Source organism: Sardina pilchardus, chromosome 2, assembly GCF_963854185.1.
Source record: "Sardina pilchardus chromosome 2, fSarPil1.1, whole genome shotgun sequence".
Taxonomy (NCBI): Eukaryota; Metazoa; Chordata; class Actinopteri; order Clupeiformes; family Clupeidae; genus Sardina; species Sardina pilchardus.
In genome coordinates this window covers 25,270,054-25,285,386 of record NC_084995.1, presented here as the reverse complement: position 1 = coordinate 25,285,386, position 15,333 = coordinate 25,270,054, and the positions used below count along the sequence as shown (strand labels likewise).

At 46.6% G+C, this 15,333-nt stretch overlaps 1 protein-coding gene across 3 annotated transcripts in view; it reads left to right on the top strand.

Annotated features, from left to right (window-relative positions):
- The first annotated feature begins 749 nt into the window (after nucleotides 1-749).
- gab1 (GRB2-associated binding protein 1) overlaps nucleotides 750-15,333 on the top strand; it is a 68,946-nt gene continuing 54,362 nt past the window's right edge. For 2 of the 3 annotated variants that reach the window (XM_062523299.1, XM_062523286.1), the window contains exons 1-2: nucleotides 753-1,287; nucleotides 1,385-1,512. In XM_062523299.1, coding sequence (XP_062379283.1) covers nucleotides 1,441-1,512 — 72 coding nt within the window. In that variant the 5' untranslated portion in view covers nucleotides 753-1,287; nucleotides 1,385-1,440. Of the gene's footprint in view, nucleotides 1,288-1,384; nucleotides 1,513-15,333 lie in introns of all 3 variants that reach the window. The other variant, XM_062523291.1, reaches the window with a different exon arrangement.

Genomic DNA, 15,333 nt, shown 5'->3' with positions numbered 1-15,333 from the left:
TGACAGTCATTATGCACCTGTATCATGAAAGTCGCATGAGCAAACCTACATAGGTAATTACAAAATTATTTTGTTCTTACACGACCGTAGAGTCAAAACGACTCAATAATTTGTTATTATGACATATGGAATTCATGCAAGTGTATGGAAATATTTTCTTCAAAAGAGAAATCTTAAATCGTGCATTCCATGCAAATAAACCATGCACTATTTTGAATTATTTCGTCCTGCACGAATTATTCACAGGAATGTGGGCTAACACAAGAAAACAGCTGGGAAAGGTAGGCTATCCACATGCTCTCCTTGATCATTCATTATTTCAGAAGAATGTTCTCAAAATTATTATAGCCTAATTGTTCAACTTAAATTATGAAATTAAAAAAACGATATTTCCAGAGGTCTAACGCATAATTAGGATCTTAACTGAATGGTGCCTCCTAATACATTCGCACGACAGTAGACAGTAAATATTTTCAGATTTGAGATTTAACATTTTTTATTATTATTTTTTTGAAAACATTGATATAATTTGAAAAAGTCAGAGAGCACACATTATACTTACACAGCCTTCCTCTAATAGACCGGTGACCTAATGTAAATATTAGACGCCTGTTGTCTGAAATCGTCAAACAATCTGTAAGCACTGATTTATTGCGCACCAAACAGCACTTGCGTAATGGAGAATTGTGCTGAGTAACGTTAAGTTTGAAGACTACATTTCCCATAATGTGTAACGCCCCTTGTTTTTTTCTTGCACGCCACCTTCTCCCTGCCTCCATGGTCTGAAGGAGGCTGAGTTTAGGGAAAGTATCGACGTTCCCGCTTGTCAATCACAAGGAACCGAGGGGAGCGAAACTGGGAGGAAGGCCGGCGAAACAAGTATTTTTTGAGCAACTCTGTTGTACAGCTTGTGCATCGATAATGGGAGTCAAGGTTGAAGAGAATTGCCATCCTGTTTCGGGAGGAAAGATTGATTCGACTTACAAATAATAGAGATAAAACCTTCTGAGTGCACGTCGAACTTGGCGAGTGTCAATCGCAGCTGAATGTAGCTGTCGTTCCTGTCTTGAAAACGAAAACGGGGGTTGTTCCTCCGGAGTAAGTGTTTACATACAGAGTGTAAACACTTCTGTCGGCATATTTCAGGACAGTATTGCTGTTGGGTGTTAAACTTTTGGCACATTTTCTTACTCGACAAGGGGACTCGAGGGGAGTTTGTGCCCTCAAGTGTCGCTGTTGGGAACCACTCACACAGAGTGGACCGCCGTGTGAGAGAGAGGAGTGACGGTATTTATCGCTGTTGCTTTTGTTACATTTGAGCCGAACGTAACATTGTTACTCTCCTATCTATCCACTATAACTCGTTCGGGGCTTTCATTCACAGGTTCGCGTCTGAAACTTGCGCCACAAGCCTCTCCACGGCGCAAAAAGAGGGAGAAGATGAGTGGGGGAGATGTGGTGCATTCGGGGTGGTTGAGAAAGTCTCCACCAGAGAAAAAGTTGAGACGTTATGTAAGTAATGCTTTATTAAAATCGAATGTATAACAATTACTGTAACCGCCGAGATTAACCAGACATTTATGCAAATAAGATATCTACAGCTACTTTCGAATACCAGTCATCTGATAGGCTGCGATTGGCAGTGTAGCCGACAGGCTAGCTGTGGTATCTGCTGACAACTACACAATTGTAGTTAGCAAAGCAGCGTTGTTTCAGGGACAAAGGTGGGAGCTAAAATTGTGGACTTTGACAATATCTCCACTGAGAGTCTTGGTCTTGAATTTCATACAAATTCCTGGTATTGTTGTGTTCTATTCCTACGGTCCTAAAATTGCACGATACGCATTCCACGGAGAGGGGGACACTAAAAAAGGCTTGTTTGTGTAGTCATGGTTAGTTTCATCCTACACGACACGCCTCCACATATTCATGTGAAGAAAGAAACTACCCAAGCAAACTATTTCCTATATATCCAGCTTTGGTTCTTGAGAGTTTATATCTACTTGTCGACTCGTGTTTTTGGCTTATAGACTTTTGCACTGCTTTTAGTTGGACTCTGGGACGCCAAGGAATGCGGCCATGGCTAGCCCACCTTTTCCTTTGATGGAATGCGCCTAGTGTTTGCGTTTTGTCCTGCGCAGAGGGTTACAACAACAGTTCTTCGAAACCTGTGTTTGTTGATGCCAGCAAGCTGCAAAAACGCGTCAGCTTATTTAACTTGAAATTAAACCTCCGATGTGACTGTTGCCGACCTGAGGTCGCAGGGAAAGGGTTGTCTCGCTGAAGACGAACGATGCTAAAAGCACACTTAAGGTGCTGTCATGGGCTCATTTTTATGTATTTTCCCACACCAAAAGTTCACTATTCTACCATGCCACTTCCTCAGGGTTGTGGCTTTCAGTTGTTCTCTGTGACTGTCTTGGTTTTGCTATTCCTCCTGGAGTAGTATTTTCTGACATGTAGTAGTCTAGGTATCTCCACTGGGTGCCTGTTACTGCATCTGATTGAGCTGTCACACATCTATGGTCCCTGGTCTTCTGTGACTGTTGTAGAGTTGACGACCTTGTTATAATGAAATTGCCACCTGCTCAATAATTCATGTTGCAACCTGATATAATCGAAATAAACTAGAATTACTTTTGGCATGGCACCTATTCATGAGGCTAACTGTTTGTCCAGCAGTCTGGGTATTTGAAGAAGAGTTTGAGAAAATACAGTGCAGTCTCTGATAACTCTTGGACAATTAAAGAATAATGAAAAAGCAGTGCTAACTGCTAAGTAAGGTTCGTCCTCATCCATTGATTTCTGTCTGGTAGTGATTGGTCCAGTTGTACTGGCTTTGTAATTAGAACAAGCTTGCATCAAGGCCTGTGTACGCCAGCAACATGTCGGATTTAGTTTGGCTATACCTTATTCCTTAAACTGGAAATCCCACTGGGTTTCATCTTCCGCCCATTCTGTCTACATTAGAACTTAGTGCCGTCTCAGCAGGCTCGCTTTAACTTATATTTATTTCAAAATGTTGCAATTATGCCCTCAATAGGAATATTCTGTATAATATGATGGACAGAAACATATAAGTTTGCTTTTACATGGCTTAGGATACGTCAAGACCCGTCTACCGCCACATTGAAATCAATACAATGCAACTTCAGCTGGAAATAGAAAACCATTTTTCTGAATACTGAGGTGTCTTGAAGCCGCCCGTTTTTGGCTGGATGATATCGTGGATAAGAAAACGCTCCTCTGACCACTTGTGTTAGCCAGAGGAAGCCTCAGTGAGGGGGCATGTTTTCACAAGTACTCCAGTTCTCTGTCTTTGGCACATGCTCTCTCGTTCTCTCTCTCGCTCTCTTTCTCGCTCTCTTTCTCTGTTCATATACAAACACACACGTTCTCATACATATGATTGTTGAGTAAATGTCTTTCCCTCTTTCACTCACTCCATCCCTCAATCTTTCTATTTCTCTATCCTCTATTGTGATACAGAAACAGCTAGTGCCTGCCAAGAGAAGTGCTTGGTTCCTCATTTGAATCTGGTTGCGTTAGGAAAACAAGTTAAAAAAAGCCTTTGGGGTTCGTTGTTGTCTTTGTGGTTTAGGAACAGGAGGTTTCTGGGAAAGCTGGTGACTGAGTTAGCACATGCATCTGTGTCTCACACACACACACACACACACACACACACGCGCACACACACTGTCACGTCAGCGATACATACACAAGCTTATTTCAGCAACACACACACACACACATGTGCATTCATGTCACATGAGGACTGAGACCAAAGTTCTTTTGGTGTCCCACTCACTGCTAGCTAGGGGGTGTTCAGCTCTCAGGTCTCTTATCTTAGTATTAAGCCGTAAATCCCGTATGCTGGTCCGACATGACAAGGGGTGGAGCTTTTATACACTCACTAACAAGCAGGTGTCTCAAACCTCCTTCCCTTGATTGGACTGGACTCACAAAGATTTTGCACATTTTATCAGAAGTAGAGAAGTAGGTTTAGTTGATTCCTGCCCTGTTAGCACCCACAGGTTGTTATGTTCACGTTCTTGCCAGTTCTGTTGTGCGTCAACCAGGAGTGGACTTGCTAGTAGTCCTCTAGCCCTGGGGTGGTGTTGCAAGGAGTCCTGGTCTTAGCCCTTATTCCCTTCCTTTTTGTCTACTCACACACACACACACACACACTCACACACACACACACACACACACACACACACACACACACACACACACACACACACACACACACACACACACACACACACACACACACACACACACACACACTCACACTCACACAGTAGTCCTCTAGCCATGGGGTGGTGTTGCAAGGAATCCTGGTCTTAGCCCTTATTCCCTTCCTTTTCGTGCATTCACATGCACACACTCACATTGACTGCCCTGTCCCTCACATCTCACAGCCTATGCACAAACTCATACAAACGCCTGTCCTTAACAGCAGCAACAACAACAGCAACAGCAGCAGAATAGTCATCTGTTCTTAGACATATACACACACACACACACACACACACACACACACACTCACTCCCACACTCCCTATTGTACTCCCTACGAGTGATGTGGTGTTCCTGAAGTTCAGATGGCCTCCCCTGGTGTCTATGCCTGCCTGTGTGTTTGTGCCCATTTGAGCGAGTGAGAAATGCGCTTACACAACATCAGCGCTGCTTTATTCACGCTGGGGCAGCATGTGGACCCAGCGGTGGCTGGGAGAGGACGGCATGCAGGGGCAGCACAATAGACTTGCTTTGCCAAATCAAAGAGCACAGTGACCCGGTCGACGCTTCAATTATGCCCACACCCTCGCATGATGGAGAATGTGTCTCTGCTTTAATTGGTAGTGGCATTTTGTCAAGGCTGTGTGAGTGAGTGAGTGAGTGTGTGTGAGTGTGAGAGTGAGAGAGAGTGAGTGTGTGTATTGTAGTGTGAGCATTTCTGGTTTCAATTTTAGCATTGTGCATTGCTGTACTGGAGCGAAATGAAGAATCAAAATAAGAGGAATGGAGGAAGTCAGTGGATGAGAAATCAGACCGACAGAAGGGACGGAGAGTTATAGCTTGCAAAGGCAGACAGAAGGAACACACACACACACACACACACACACACACACACACACACACACTTTGCCCAGCCTCACAGAGCAGTCAGTCTGCCATGATGAAGGCCGAGAGGACACAAGTATAGCAGCAGCTGTGCTGCTTTTCAGGTGCTTTTCACTTCCTGGGTACACACACACACACACACACACACACACACACACACACACACACACACACACAGCTTTTTGCCACAATATTTTAAGCCCCTCCTCCCTCTGTGTACCCCAATCCACCTGTTCTCACTAGGATGGTGGCCTAGACCTCTACTATAGAGTTGAGACCCCAAACCCTCAGCTTTCCATTAGGATGGTGGCCTAGACTTCTCCCCTAGTATATGAGACCCCAAACCCTCAGCTTCCCTCTTGGCTGAAGGTTTGATTGACAGCACGTATGCCTGCCCAGGTACTGTCAATGCATTAGCTTCACGTAGATTTGTTTTGAGAGCTCACGTCGGTTGCACAGGGCAACATGTCTGCCTTGCATCACAATTGAAAGCAATAACTTAAAAAAAGAATAAAAACATTCAAATACATGTGGAATGAATGAGCTCAACCCTGTTAATATGAACTCTTGTGATAATAATAGGTCACTGTAGCAAAAGTTGCTAACTCAGCATCACAAGGCATTGCTCACCTCCGCTTCCCTTTTTGAGCCCCCATTCTGGAAGGAGACTAATACCCACAAATGCACATCACCGAGATGAGTGTGTATCCGGTGGTCTGAGATGCTCGTTCCTCTTTCCTACACTCCCAGACACTCCGTTCCTTATTCATTGTCTGATGAATGATCATGTTTTGTAATGTATCGGATTGTCGGAGCACTCCTCAAACACACTCCTCAAACAACTCGATTGTTTCAGTGATTTTGAAGAGGAAAGCCTCTGTGCTGTAATAGCTGGCAGTGTGGAGTTCATTATTTCATGTAGTTGTGATTGCCTTTGCTGATTAGGTGTCCCATCAGCTGGAGGAGACCTGGGCCCTAGCTTGTTCTAGTTCCTCATACTGACTTGGAAGTGGAGGGCTGGGCTGGGTTGGGCTGGGCTGGGTTGGGCTGGGCTGGGCTGGGCTGGGCTGGGCTGGGCTGGGCTGGGCTGGGCTGGGCTGGGCTGGGCTGGGCTGGGCTCCCTCATTTTCCCAGGCAGGACTGCTTCCAGCTCGGCCGAGGGGAGAGAGTGGAGCAGGAGGGGTTTGGCTCTGAACCACACAAACCCTCGCACTCCTAGCCTCTCTGTCTCCTATCTTTCTTTCTTTCTTTCTTTCTTTCTTTTCTCTCACTCTCTCTATCTGTCCATCCATCTGTATGCCCATGTTTCTCTCTTTATTCTTGTCATTTCTCTCTTGAGATGTCTTTCTTTCTCTCTCATTTCTGTCCTTTGAAGTTCTGTCTGTGCCTCTCTCTGTCGGTCTTCTTCAGTAGGGCAAGGGGCATGGTGAGCGCACATCATAGTCTGCTCATAATCGACACAGATACAAATCTGTCTCTCTCTCACCCCCCTTCTCTGCTCTGTCTGTATGTATGTATGTATGTATGTATGTATGTATGTACTACTGTATGTATGCATGTATGTATGTACTACTGTATGTATGCATGTATGCACTCTCTCTCTCCCATGATGTATCTCTGAGTTATTATTAACATAACTGTAGCCTCAACTGCTGGTTCAGATTCCTTTACCTTCACAAGCATTGTTCTCCAGGCTTTTCTATATGCACAGATTTCAGAAGCCTTGGTTTGTGTGCGTGCGTGCGTGCGTGCTAGTGTATTGAATGGGTTTCATAAATGTGTTTCCTTTGTGCATGTGTGTATGAAAGTCTTCGTGAACACCATAGTGAACCATTTCTGTATATGCACAGTTATATATTTAATGAACTCTCCAAATGGGCCAACACAATAGAAGAATGCTTAATCATGCTCTGCTCTGCTCTGCTCTGCTCTGCTTTGCTCTGCTCTGTATGTATGTTGTGTGCCTTATGTTATTTAAGGTGTGTTGTGTGGGCAGCGCTCAGTTCATTAAATCTGCTTAGCCAGTGGAACAGCCGTAGGCCTGATAGCGTGGGTCACCTCCCCTCCCGTCCCGTCCACCCTGATGGTGGCCTTAGCCTCTGAACAAATAAACAAACAAACAGGCAAAAAATAAGAAACAGACAAACAATCCCGGAGAACAAGTGAGCTTTTGTGTCTTCATGATCGGCTTACTAAGCTGCCTGTGCTTTTGGCACTTATTAATGCACGAGTTTCATTTTTCCACTTAAAATACTTTGCACCCCTATTTTCTCTCTCCCCTCCTCTCTCTCTTTCTCTTTCTCTCTCTCTCTTTCTGATCCTTCGCTCCGGTGAGATTGTGCAGTCGGCATGCCTTGCTCTGGCCTGCAAATGGGTGGCCCCTGCGCTGTAATCAATTATTAACCATCTATTACAAATAAGAGAAAAAAACTCGCAGTAATCATGAAAAATTCATGCAGGTCCCACTCTCCAGTGGTCGTCTTAAGCGCCCTTTGTCTGAGGTGAACCTGATAGGGTCCGTGTTGTGCCTCCGTTCACAGGCAGTCTGGGAAAGACACACAAATACGTTGGTGTGTGTGCGTGTGCGTGTGTGTGTGTGAGTCACACAGAGTGAGTCATTGGTCTTTACATCATGCTTCGGCATTTCATCTGAACAATTAACATACATACACACACACACACACACACACACACACACACGGACATTAATACAGTGTGCTCCAGTAATCCAGAAATGGTTCTGAACTCTTTCAACTCACTGACTTGTGCACCAGATTGTATTGTCAAACACACACAGGTGTGTTTGCACCCAGCACAGAACTGTGCACACTCCTCCTGGGGCAATCCATGGGGTGCCATAGTGTGGATTATATCGGGGGTTAGCAACCTTGCTTGGCAGGTGACCCTATTTTTGATGTCACAAAGCATTGGTGACATGTTGTGAGAGCACACATCTCATCTCTGCTGTATCATCTAGTCAAGAGCAGTACTTTGATTTTCATGGATGATCTCATGCAGTCTGCATTTATTTGTATGTAGCTAGATTTAAAAAAAAAAAATGATGTATGTACTTGTGTAATATACTGGTCAATTTTAAGACACCCAGTATCTCTGCTGACCCCATTTGACTTTCAGGCGCCCCGACCTCATGGTCGGGAAACGATGGATTATATTGCTTGATAGCTGTGAAGCCTGTGAACTCGGGAGTCTAACATTCCAGCTTAGACAGTACAGCAAACAATAGAATGTAGCTATGTTTTAATATTATGCATCTCAGAAGTGTTTGAGTTTAATTGATGTGTTTAGGTAATGCTAATGTAAACATGTCACAAGACTGTCAGTGGGCCGTGGGCTTTGGGGAAATGGGAATATTTAAGATGCCACTTTTTTTGTGGGACTAGCTTTTCACTTCCACTTATGTGCTTGTTTACTCTGCACAGGATGTTGGTTGTGTTGAGTTGATGGGGTTGTTTTGGAAACTCAATCCCTGTCTGAAACAATAGCATAACCACAGTCCCAGCCTCCCAGGCCTCTCCAGCTTAGCGGAGGCGAGAGAGGCTTGGCGGGCGCCTGACATTTTTCTAGGCGTCATGTGAACGCTCCTGGTCACCAGGGAGATGGTCGAGCGTGGCCAAGCTCAGGTGGTTTCCAGTGACTGCTCACTCAGTGGCCATCTGCTACTGTCCATTCCTTGCTCATCCTCTTCTCAGTTCATGCCTCTCCGCCTCACACGGAGCCTTTTATCGCCTCCTATCTCCCGCTCCCCCTCTGTGGTCCTGATGTCAGCAAACACCAGTCCTCTATCTCTCTCTCTCTCTCTCTCTCTCTCTCTCTCTCTCTCTCTCTCTCTCTCTCCATCTTTCTCTCCAGCCTTCTGTTCTTCTTTGTTTCTCTCTCTCTTTTTCTCTGACCCTATCTCCGTGGCTCACTTCCTGTTTGTCCCTGCGCCCCCCTTTCAAATCCAGAGGTGTAAAAGTCTGGTGTCAAGAGAGTAGAAATCCTACCATTTGTTCCTACCAAACAGTTCACTAAACCTGCTGATTCTACTCCGCAGACTACAGTTAGCCTGGCTAATCAGTGATGTCATCTAAGTGAAGTGCACAGGCACAGGCAATACATGGCAGAACTTTTCCTTTCTGAAGCCGCCCTTTTACTACTCTGCCCAAATCCTGCCCGTCTGTCTGTCTGTGTCTGTGTCTGTGTCTGTGTCTGTGTCTGTGTCTGTGTCTGTGTCTGTGTCTGTGTCTGTGTCTGTGTCTGTGTCTGTGTCTGTGTGTGTGTTGTTGTGTATGGGTCTGTCTGGGCCCCACTCTCTCTGCATGGACGTTCCCACAAAGTGTGTGCAGAGCGATGTGAATTGTCTCTCGGTTGATTTAGTTTTACTAGAGCTGTGGTGTGTGTGTAGGATTCCAGCGGTGGGAACGAGCGCCTGTATTAGGGCAGGTTTCTCTTTCCGTCTCGGCATGCACCAATGTTGTTATGTCTGGGCACCCATCGTGGAGTAATAGCTTCTCATTCTGGCTCATTCTCTCTCTCTTGCTCTCTCTCGGTCCCTGTCTTGTTTATTTTTCTTATTGCGGCTGTATAAATGTTGCCCTTGTTTGACAGTCAGTGCACACTCACAGCATTGGACTCTGTCTTGATCATTACGGAGAAACTTCATGGCACAGTGAAGTTCTCTATCCTCACGTTCTGTCCTTTGAAAGGACATCTTTACCTTCAACTCTGGCATGAGGTGTGTAATCACTCTACTAAGACTGCATGTGGCCTTTGGGTCGCTGTGGATTGCAGTATTTATTCACTGCTGTGGACATACAGTAGGACATAGCCTCTCTTTCTCTCTCTGACACACACATGCACAAGCACATGTGCTTTTGCACACATGGGTACCAGCTCATGGTGTATCCGGTCACTTCCCAGTTTTCCCAGCTATTTGCAGCCCTCTCTATGGTCACATGGGTCTGATGTCACCGTTTGGACGTCTGCTGGAGTTCTGGCCGAGGTGACACAGCTGTCTATTAATACCTCTGCCTCTGGGCCAGTCACCTCAGGACCCTCTCAACCACTCCTCTGCCCATTGTGTGTGTGTGTGTGTGTGTGTGTGTGTGTGTGTGTGTGTGTGTGTGTGTGTGTGTGTGTGTGTGTGTGAGCCATTACAGGGCTGAGCATACGGCAAAGATTATTTCATTTGTGATGGCTTGACACTGTGTGAGATGCATCTACTCTATATACATGTTTGATGTGGTTCAAAGACATATCCTGGTTATGCCCCCTACTGCCTCTTCTGGAAAATGCACCCACTTCATGTCTCTGCACCAGCTGTGTAAAACAAGTTGAAGGCATGACATTTTCCATGACGCAAGTATAATCTATTTCCGTCAAGAACAGAGGAGCACTGATTGACGACGAGTATTTGTGTGTGTAAAGGTGCCGCTCTGAACACAAGGGGAGGCCCAACTATCTGCGGTGAACCCCACCGCACCCTCCGTGTACTGTACTGCACTGCACTGTACTGTATGTGTGTCTGACTCATGTGAAAAGGTCCCCGCAGCACCCGCGCCATGTCCCCGGTGTGATTATATGCGGGGCTGATGCATTAGAGAGGTATGCGTGAGGCCTGCCGAGCTATGCCAGGAATGTGGAGCGCACAGAAGCACCGTGTGGATTTACACGCTTCAGCCACAACTCCGCCACACACAGCAGTCGCCGAGCGCACATCCACATCCACATCCACATCCACATCCACATCCACATCCACAGGCACCCAAACTCTTACTCTGGCTAGAGTTGAGGCAGTTAAATGAGTCTTCATGGTGCTTCTGAATTCACTGGCAAAAGCATGGTGTTGGTGTTAAGGAAGGGCCCACAGGCATTTGGCCTAAAGATGCTACTGGGCTCCTTTTAGAATGTGTCAATAAATAAATGCAGGCGAGGGTTGTCCGGTTTGGGGATATAAACTTTGATATCAGTGTGCATGTGGAGCTGCAAACATTGGGGGCTGCTGAGATTCCGTGTACTGTGGGAGAGGCAGGCCTACACACACACACACACACACACTCGTTCCCAGCATGCTCTTGGCAGGCGGCAGCGGGAAGGAATGCAGGCCTGACTGAGGCCCCTCTCCACCCTTTCCCCCAACCCCCTCCATCCCTCCCTCATCCTTTGTTTCTCTCTCCCTCTGTCCCTCTCGTGATCTGTTTTCCCTCTCTCTCCCCATCTCTGCCTTTTTCCTCTGTCCTTATCTCCCTCCATCTCTCTCTCTCTCCCTCTCTCTCTCTCTCTCTCTCTCTCTCTCTCTCTCTCTCTCTCTCTCTCTCTCTCTCTCTCTCTCTCTCTCTCTCTCTCTCTCTCTCTGGTGCTGTGAGAGGCGTGGCTGTGCTCCGTGGCGCCGGTCAGAGGCTCGGCTCGGCTCGGCTCGGCTCGGCTCGGCTCGGCCCCAGCGGCCTCTTCCTGCTCTCCCCCTGACTCCTCTGCTGCTGCTGCTGCTGCCGCTGCTGCTGCTGCTGATGGCTACCAGATGGCTGCAGGGAGAGAGGGAGAGAGAGAGGCCGAGGCAGAGGACTCCCACCGACTCCCACAGTGCTCTCCCTGTCCTGTCCCCCTCTCTGCCTGCCCCCTCTACCTCCTCCGTTACCCTCCCGGCTCCCGCAGGACCTCACGGGCTGTGCCCTCGCTCTCTCTTACAGAACCTCTCTCTCTCTATCTGTGCCCCACTCTGTCGCTCTCTCTCTCTCTCTCTATCTGTGCCCCACTCTGTCGCTCTCTCTCTCTCTCTCTCTCTATCTGTGCCCCACTCTGTCACTCTCTCTGTCTTCCTCTCCTAATCCTCTCTTCCTCTCCTTTGGCATTGTGGTTGTTGTCTCGTCTGCATGCACGGCTCTTCAGGCTCATTGTTCTCCTGTTCCCTCGTCCTAGTCGCTTCCCCTCTCCTCTTCATTGCAGCCTTTGTGCCCCCCCCCCCCCCATTCTTCATGCTCTCTCATGTCTGAACTGCTCTTTGCTCTTTGACTGTCTGCCCCCCCCCCCCCCCCCCAACCATCTCTAACAGCATGCGTTGTAGAAAGATCAAGGGGTTTTGAGACCACATGGGATACAGACATACGACTGTCAGTGCTTTATTTATAAGCCTAGAGAGTTTATTTATTAGTAATATGCATGTTTGTATCTCTAACCATTTCTATAAATCAACAACTGACTCTTTTTTCCCCCCATGTGCTTTAAGTGATCTTGGAAGAAGGAATGCAAACATGCTAGCAAAAACAAACCAAGAGAGATGGCAAATCCCATCATTTCCTCTGATTCCTTACTCTTTAGAGACGTTGTATTAATAAGTGGCCTTAACCATCAGTAGCCCTGTTTACATGGACAGGGTTTTTTTTTTGTCATTCCGATTAAACAATACCGAATGAAAACTTTGTGTCTGTTTATATTGGATACATTCTATTCCAATCAGGTGGTTATTAGCGTTATATAATCTTTGATCGGAATAGCCATTGCCACTTTGCTTTTGCTTGAGAAACTACAGCAAGCAACCTGAATGACCGTATACATGACTGTTCAATCTGAATGGGAATTGAACACTCCACCCCTTTCACTCCAATTAAGATTATAATCGGATTGGCTTTGTTCTGACCAAGGTGTTTTATATGTGTGTTTTTTCTCAATTGAGCCGTTATTTAAATTCTAATCTGATTAAAAGTGTCAGTGTAAACCCACCTATTGTCCTCAGAATAAGTAGTTAGCTGATATTTTAGAAAGAGACTGTAGTTCAGGCTGAGAAAAAATGTTTTGGACTTTGAAAGAATTGTTTGATGATAAATCCTGTTGAAGTCTTGCGAGGACAGATTGGGTTTGGGAGCGTGTCATGAATCTGATGGATGTGCCTAGTGGATAGGATTTGTGTGTGTGTGCAGATCTCGACAAGTAAGTGAAGTTGTGAAATGCTTGCCTGTCGACTTCAACATTGAAAGCCCCTGCCTCTGCCCTAAGTGTGTGAGTGTGTGATCGGGAGAGAGTGTGTGTGATGGGGACTGTGTGAGTGTGCGTGACGGGAGATGTCGGGAGAAGCAGGCGGGATGTAGCCGCACCTCACTGCAGCGTATTAACCACTGTCACCCCCCAGCACCATGCCACACTTTAATACTCCACTGCAGCATCATGCCACACTTTAATACTCCACTGCAGCGCCATGCCACATTTTAATACTCCACTGCAGCACCATGCCACACTTTAATAATCCACTGCAGCACCATGCCACACTTTAATACTCCACTGCAGCGCCATGCCACACTTTAATACTCCACTGCAGCATCATGCCACACTTTAATACTCCACTGCAGCGCCATGCCACACTTTAATACTCCACTGCAGCATCATGCCACACTTTAATACTCCACTGCAGCACCATGCCACACTTTAATACTCCACTGCAGCATCATGCCACACTTTAATACTCCACTGCAGCATCATGTCACACTTTAATACTCCACTGCAGCGCCATGCCACACTTTAATACTCCACTGCAGCGCCATGCCACACTTTAATACTCCACTGCAGCGCCATGCCACACTTTAATACTCCACTGCAGCATCATGCCACACTTTAATACTCCACTGCAGCACCATGCCACACTTTAATACTCCACTGCAGCACCATGCCACACTTTAATACTCCACTGTTACCTGCTGCACCATGTCACACTTTAATACTCCACTGTTACCCGCTGCACCATGTCACACTTTAATACTCCACTGCAGCACCATGCCACACTTTTAATACTCCACTGTCACCCACGCTGCACCATGCCACACTTTAATAATCCACTGCAGCACCATGCCACACTTTAATACTCCACTGTCACCCCAGCACCATGCCACACTTTAATACTCCACTGCAGCGCCATGCCACACTTTAATACTCCACTGCAGCATCATGTCACACTTTAATACTCCACTGCAGCATCATGTCACACTTTAATACTCCACTGCAGCACCATGCCACACTTTAATACTCCACTGCAGCGCCATGCCACACTTTAATACTCCACTGCAGCATCATGTCACACTTTAATACTCCACTGTTACCCGCTGCACCATGTCACACTTTAATACTCCACTGCAGCGCTGCGCCATGCCACACTTTAATACTCCACTGCAGCACCATGCCACACTTTAATACTCCACTGTCACCCGCTACTACACCATGTCACACTTTAATACTCCACTGCAGCACCATGCCACACTTTAATACTCCACTGTCACCCGCTACTACACCATGTCACACTTTAATACTCCACTGCAGCACCATGCCACACTTTAATACTCCACTGCAGCACCATGCCACACTTTAATACTCCACTGCAGCGCTGCACCATGCCACACTTTAATACTCCACTGCCACTGATTTATGGCCATCTTAATTCACTGAGAGCAAAATAAACTCGCTCACCCCAGACGACACGCACATAAACATGCCCACATGGCGCTCTCTCTCTCTACACACACACACATACACACACACACACACACTCCACACGCATACACAAACTCCACCCCATTTCCCGATGAGGGTTTTGAGAGTTGTGAGGTCTGTGTGTGAAACTTTGATTGTGCGTGTGCTTCTCTATTTACGTACCAGGAGGTGTTATGTATGTTGTGCTTTTGACTTGTGTCCGTCCGTTTTACTTGGTGAACCTGGTTTATATGCATGTACGTATATCATGCTTGTTATTGTGTTGTGTGTTGTGTGTGTCGTGGCATGTCTGTTTGCGTGTATATTTTTACGACGGACCAAAATGCCCAGCTAGCATATGTGCTCTCTGTGGGCGCGTGTCACCTGTCATGCAGCCCACATGTGAACAACACTTGTTGGTGAAAGGCAGGCATGCGATCGCTCTGCCTTTAGCTCACTTACCGCCTGCCTGCAGCAGCAGTCCTGCACCACCCAACCTATTTTTGAGACTCCTCACTCCAGTCTGTGTCCTCGTTTAAAGATAGAGGGTGGAGTGTGTGTCTCCTCCTGAAGTATAGCTCTCCCATTGCATATTACAATAGCTTTTCTAAGTGAGTTTTATGTTTCCGTTTTAGTCGTCTGCAAGAGATTTGCTCCAGGGTGTTGCTCTGGTGCTGTATTTTGGGCCGTACTAGTCTCTGGTGCCATGACCCTGTGGTCACTCGGGAGAAGCACGTCGTCCAGGTTGTATTCTGGC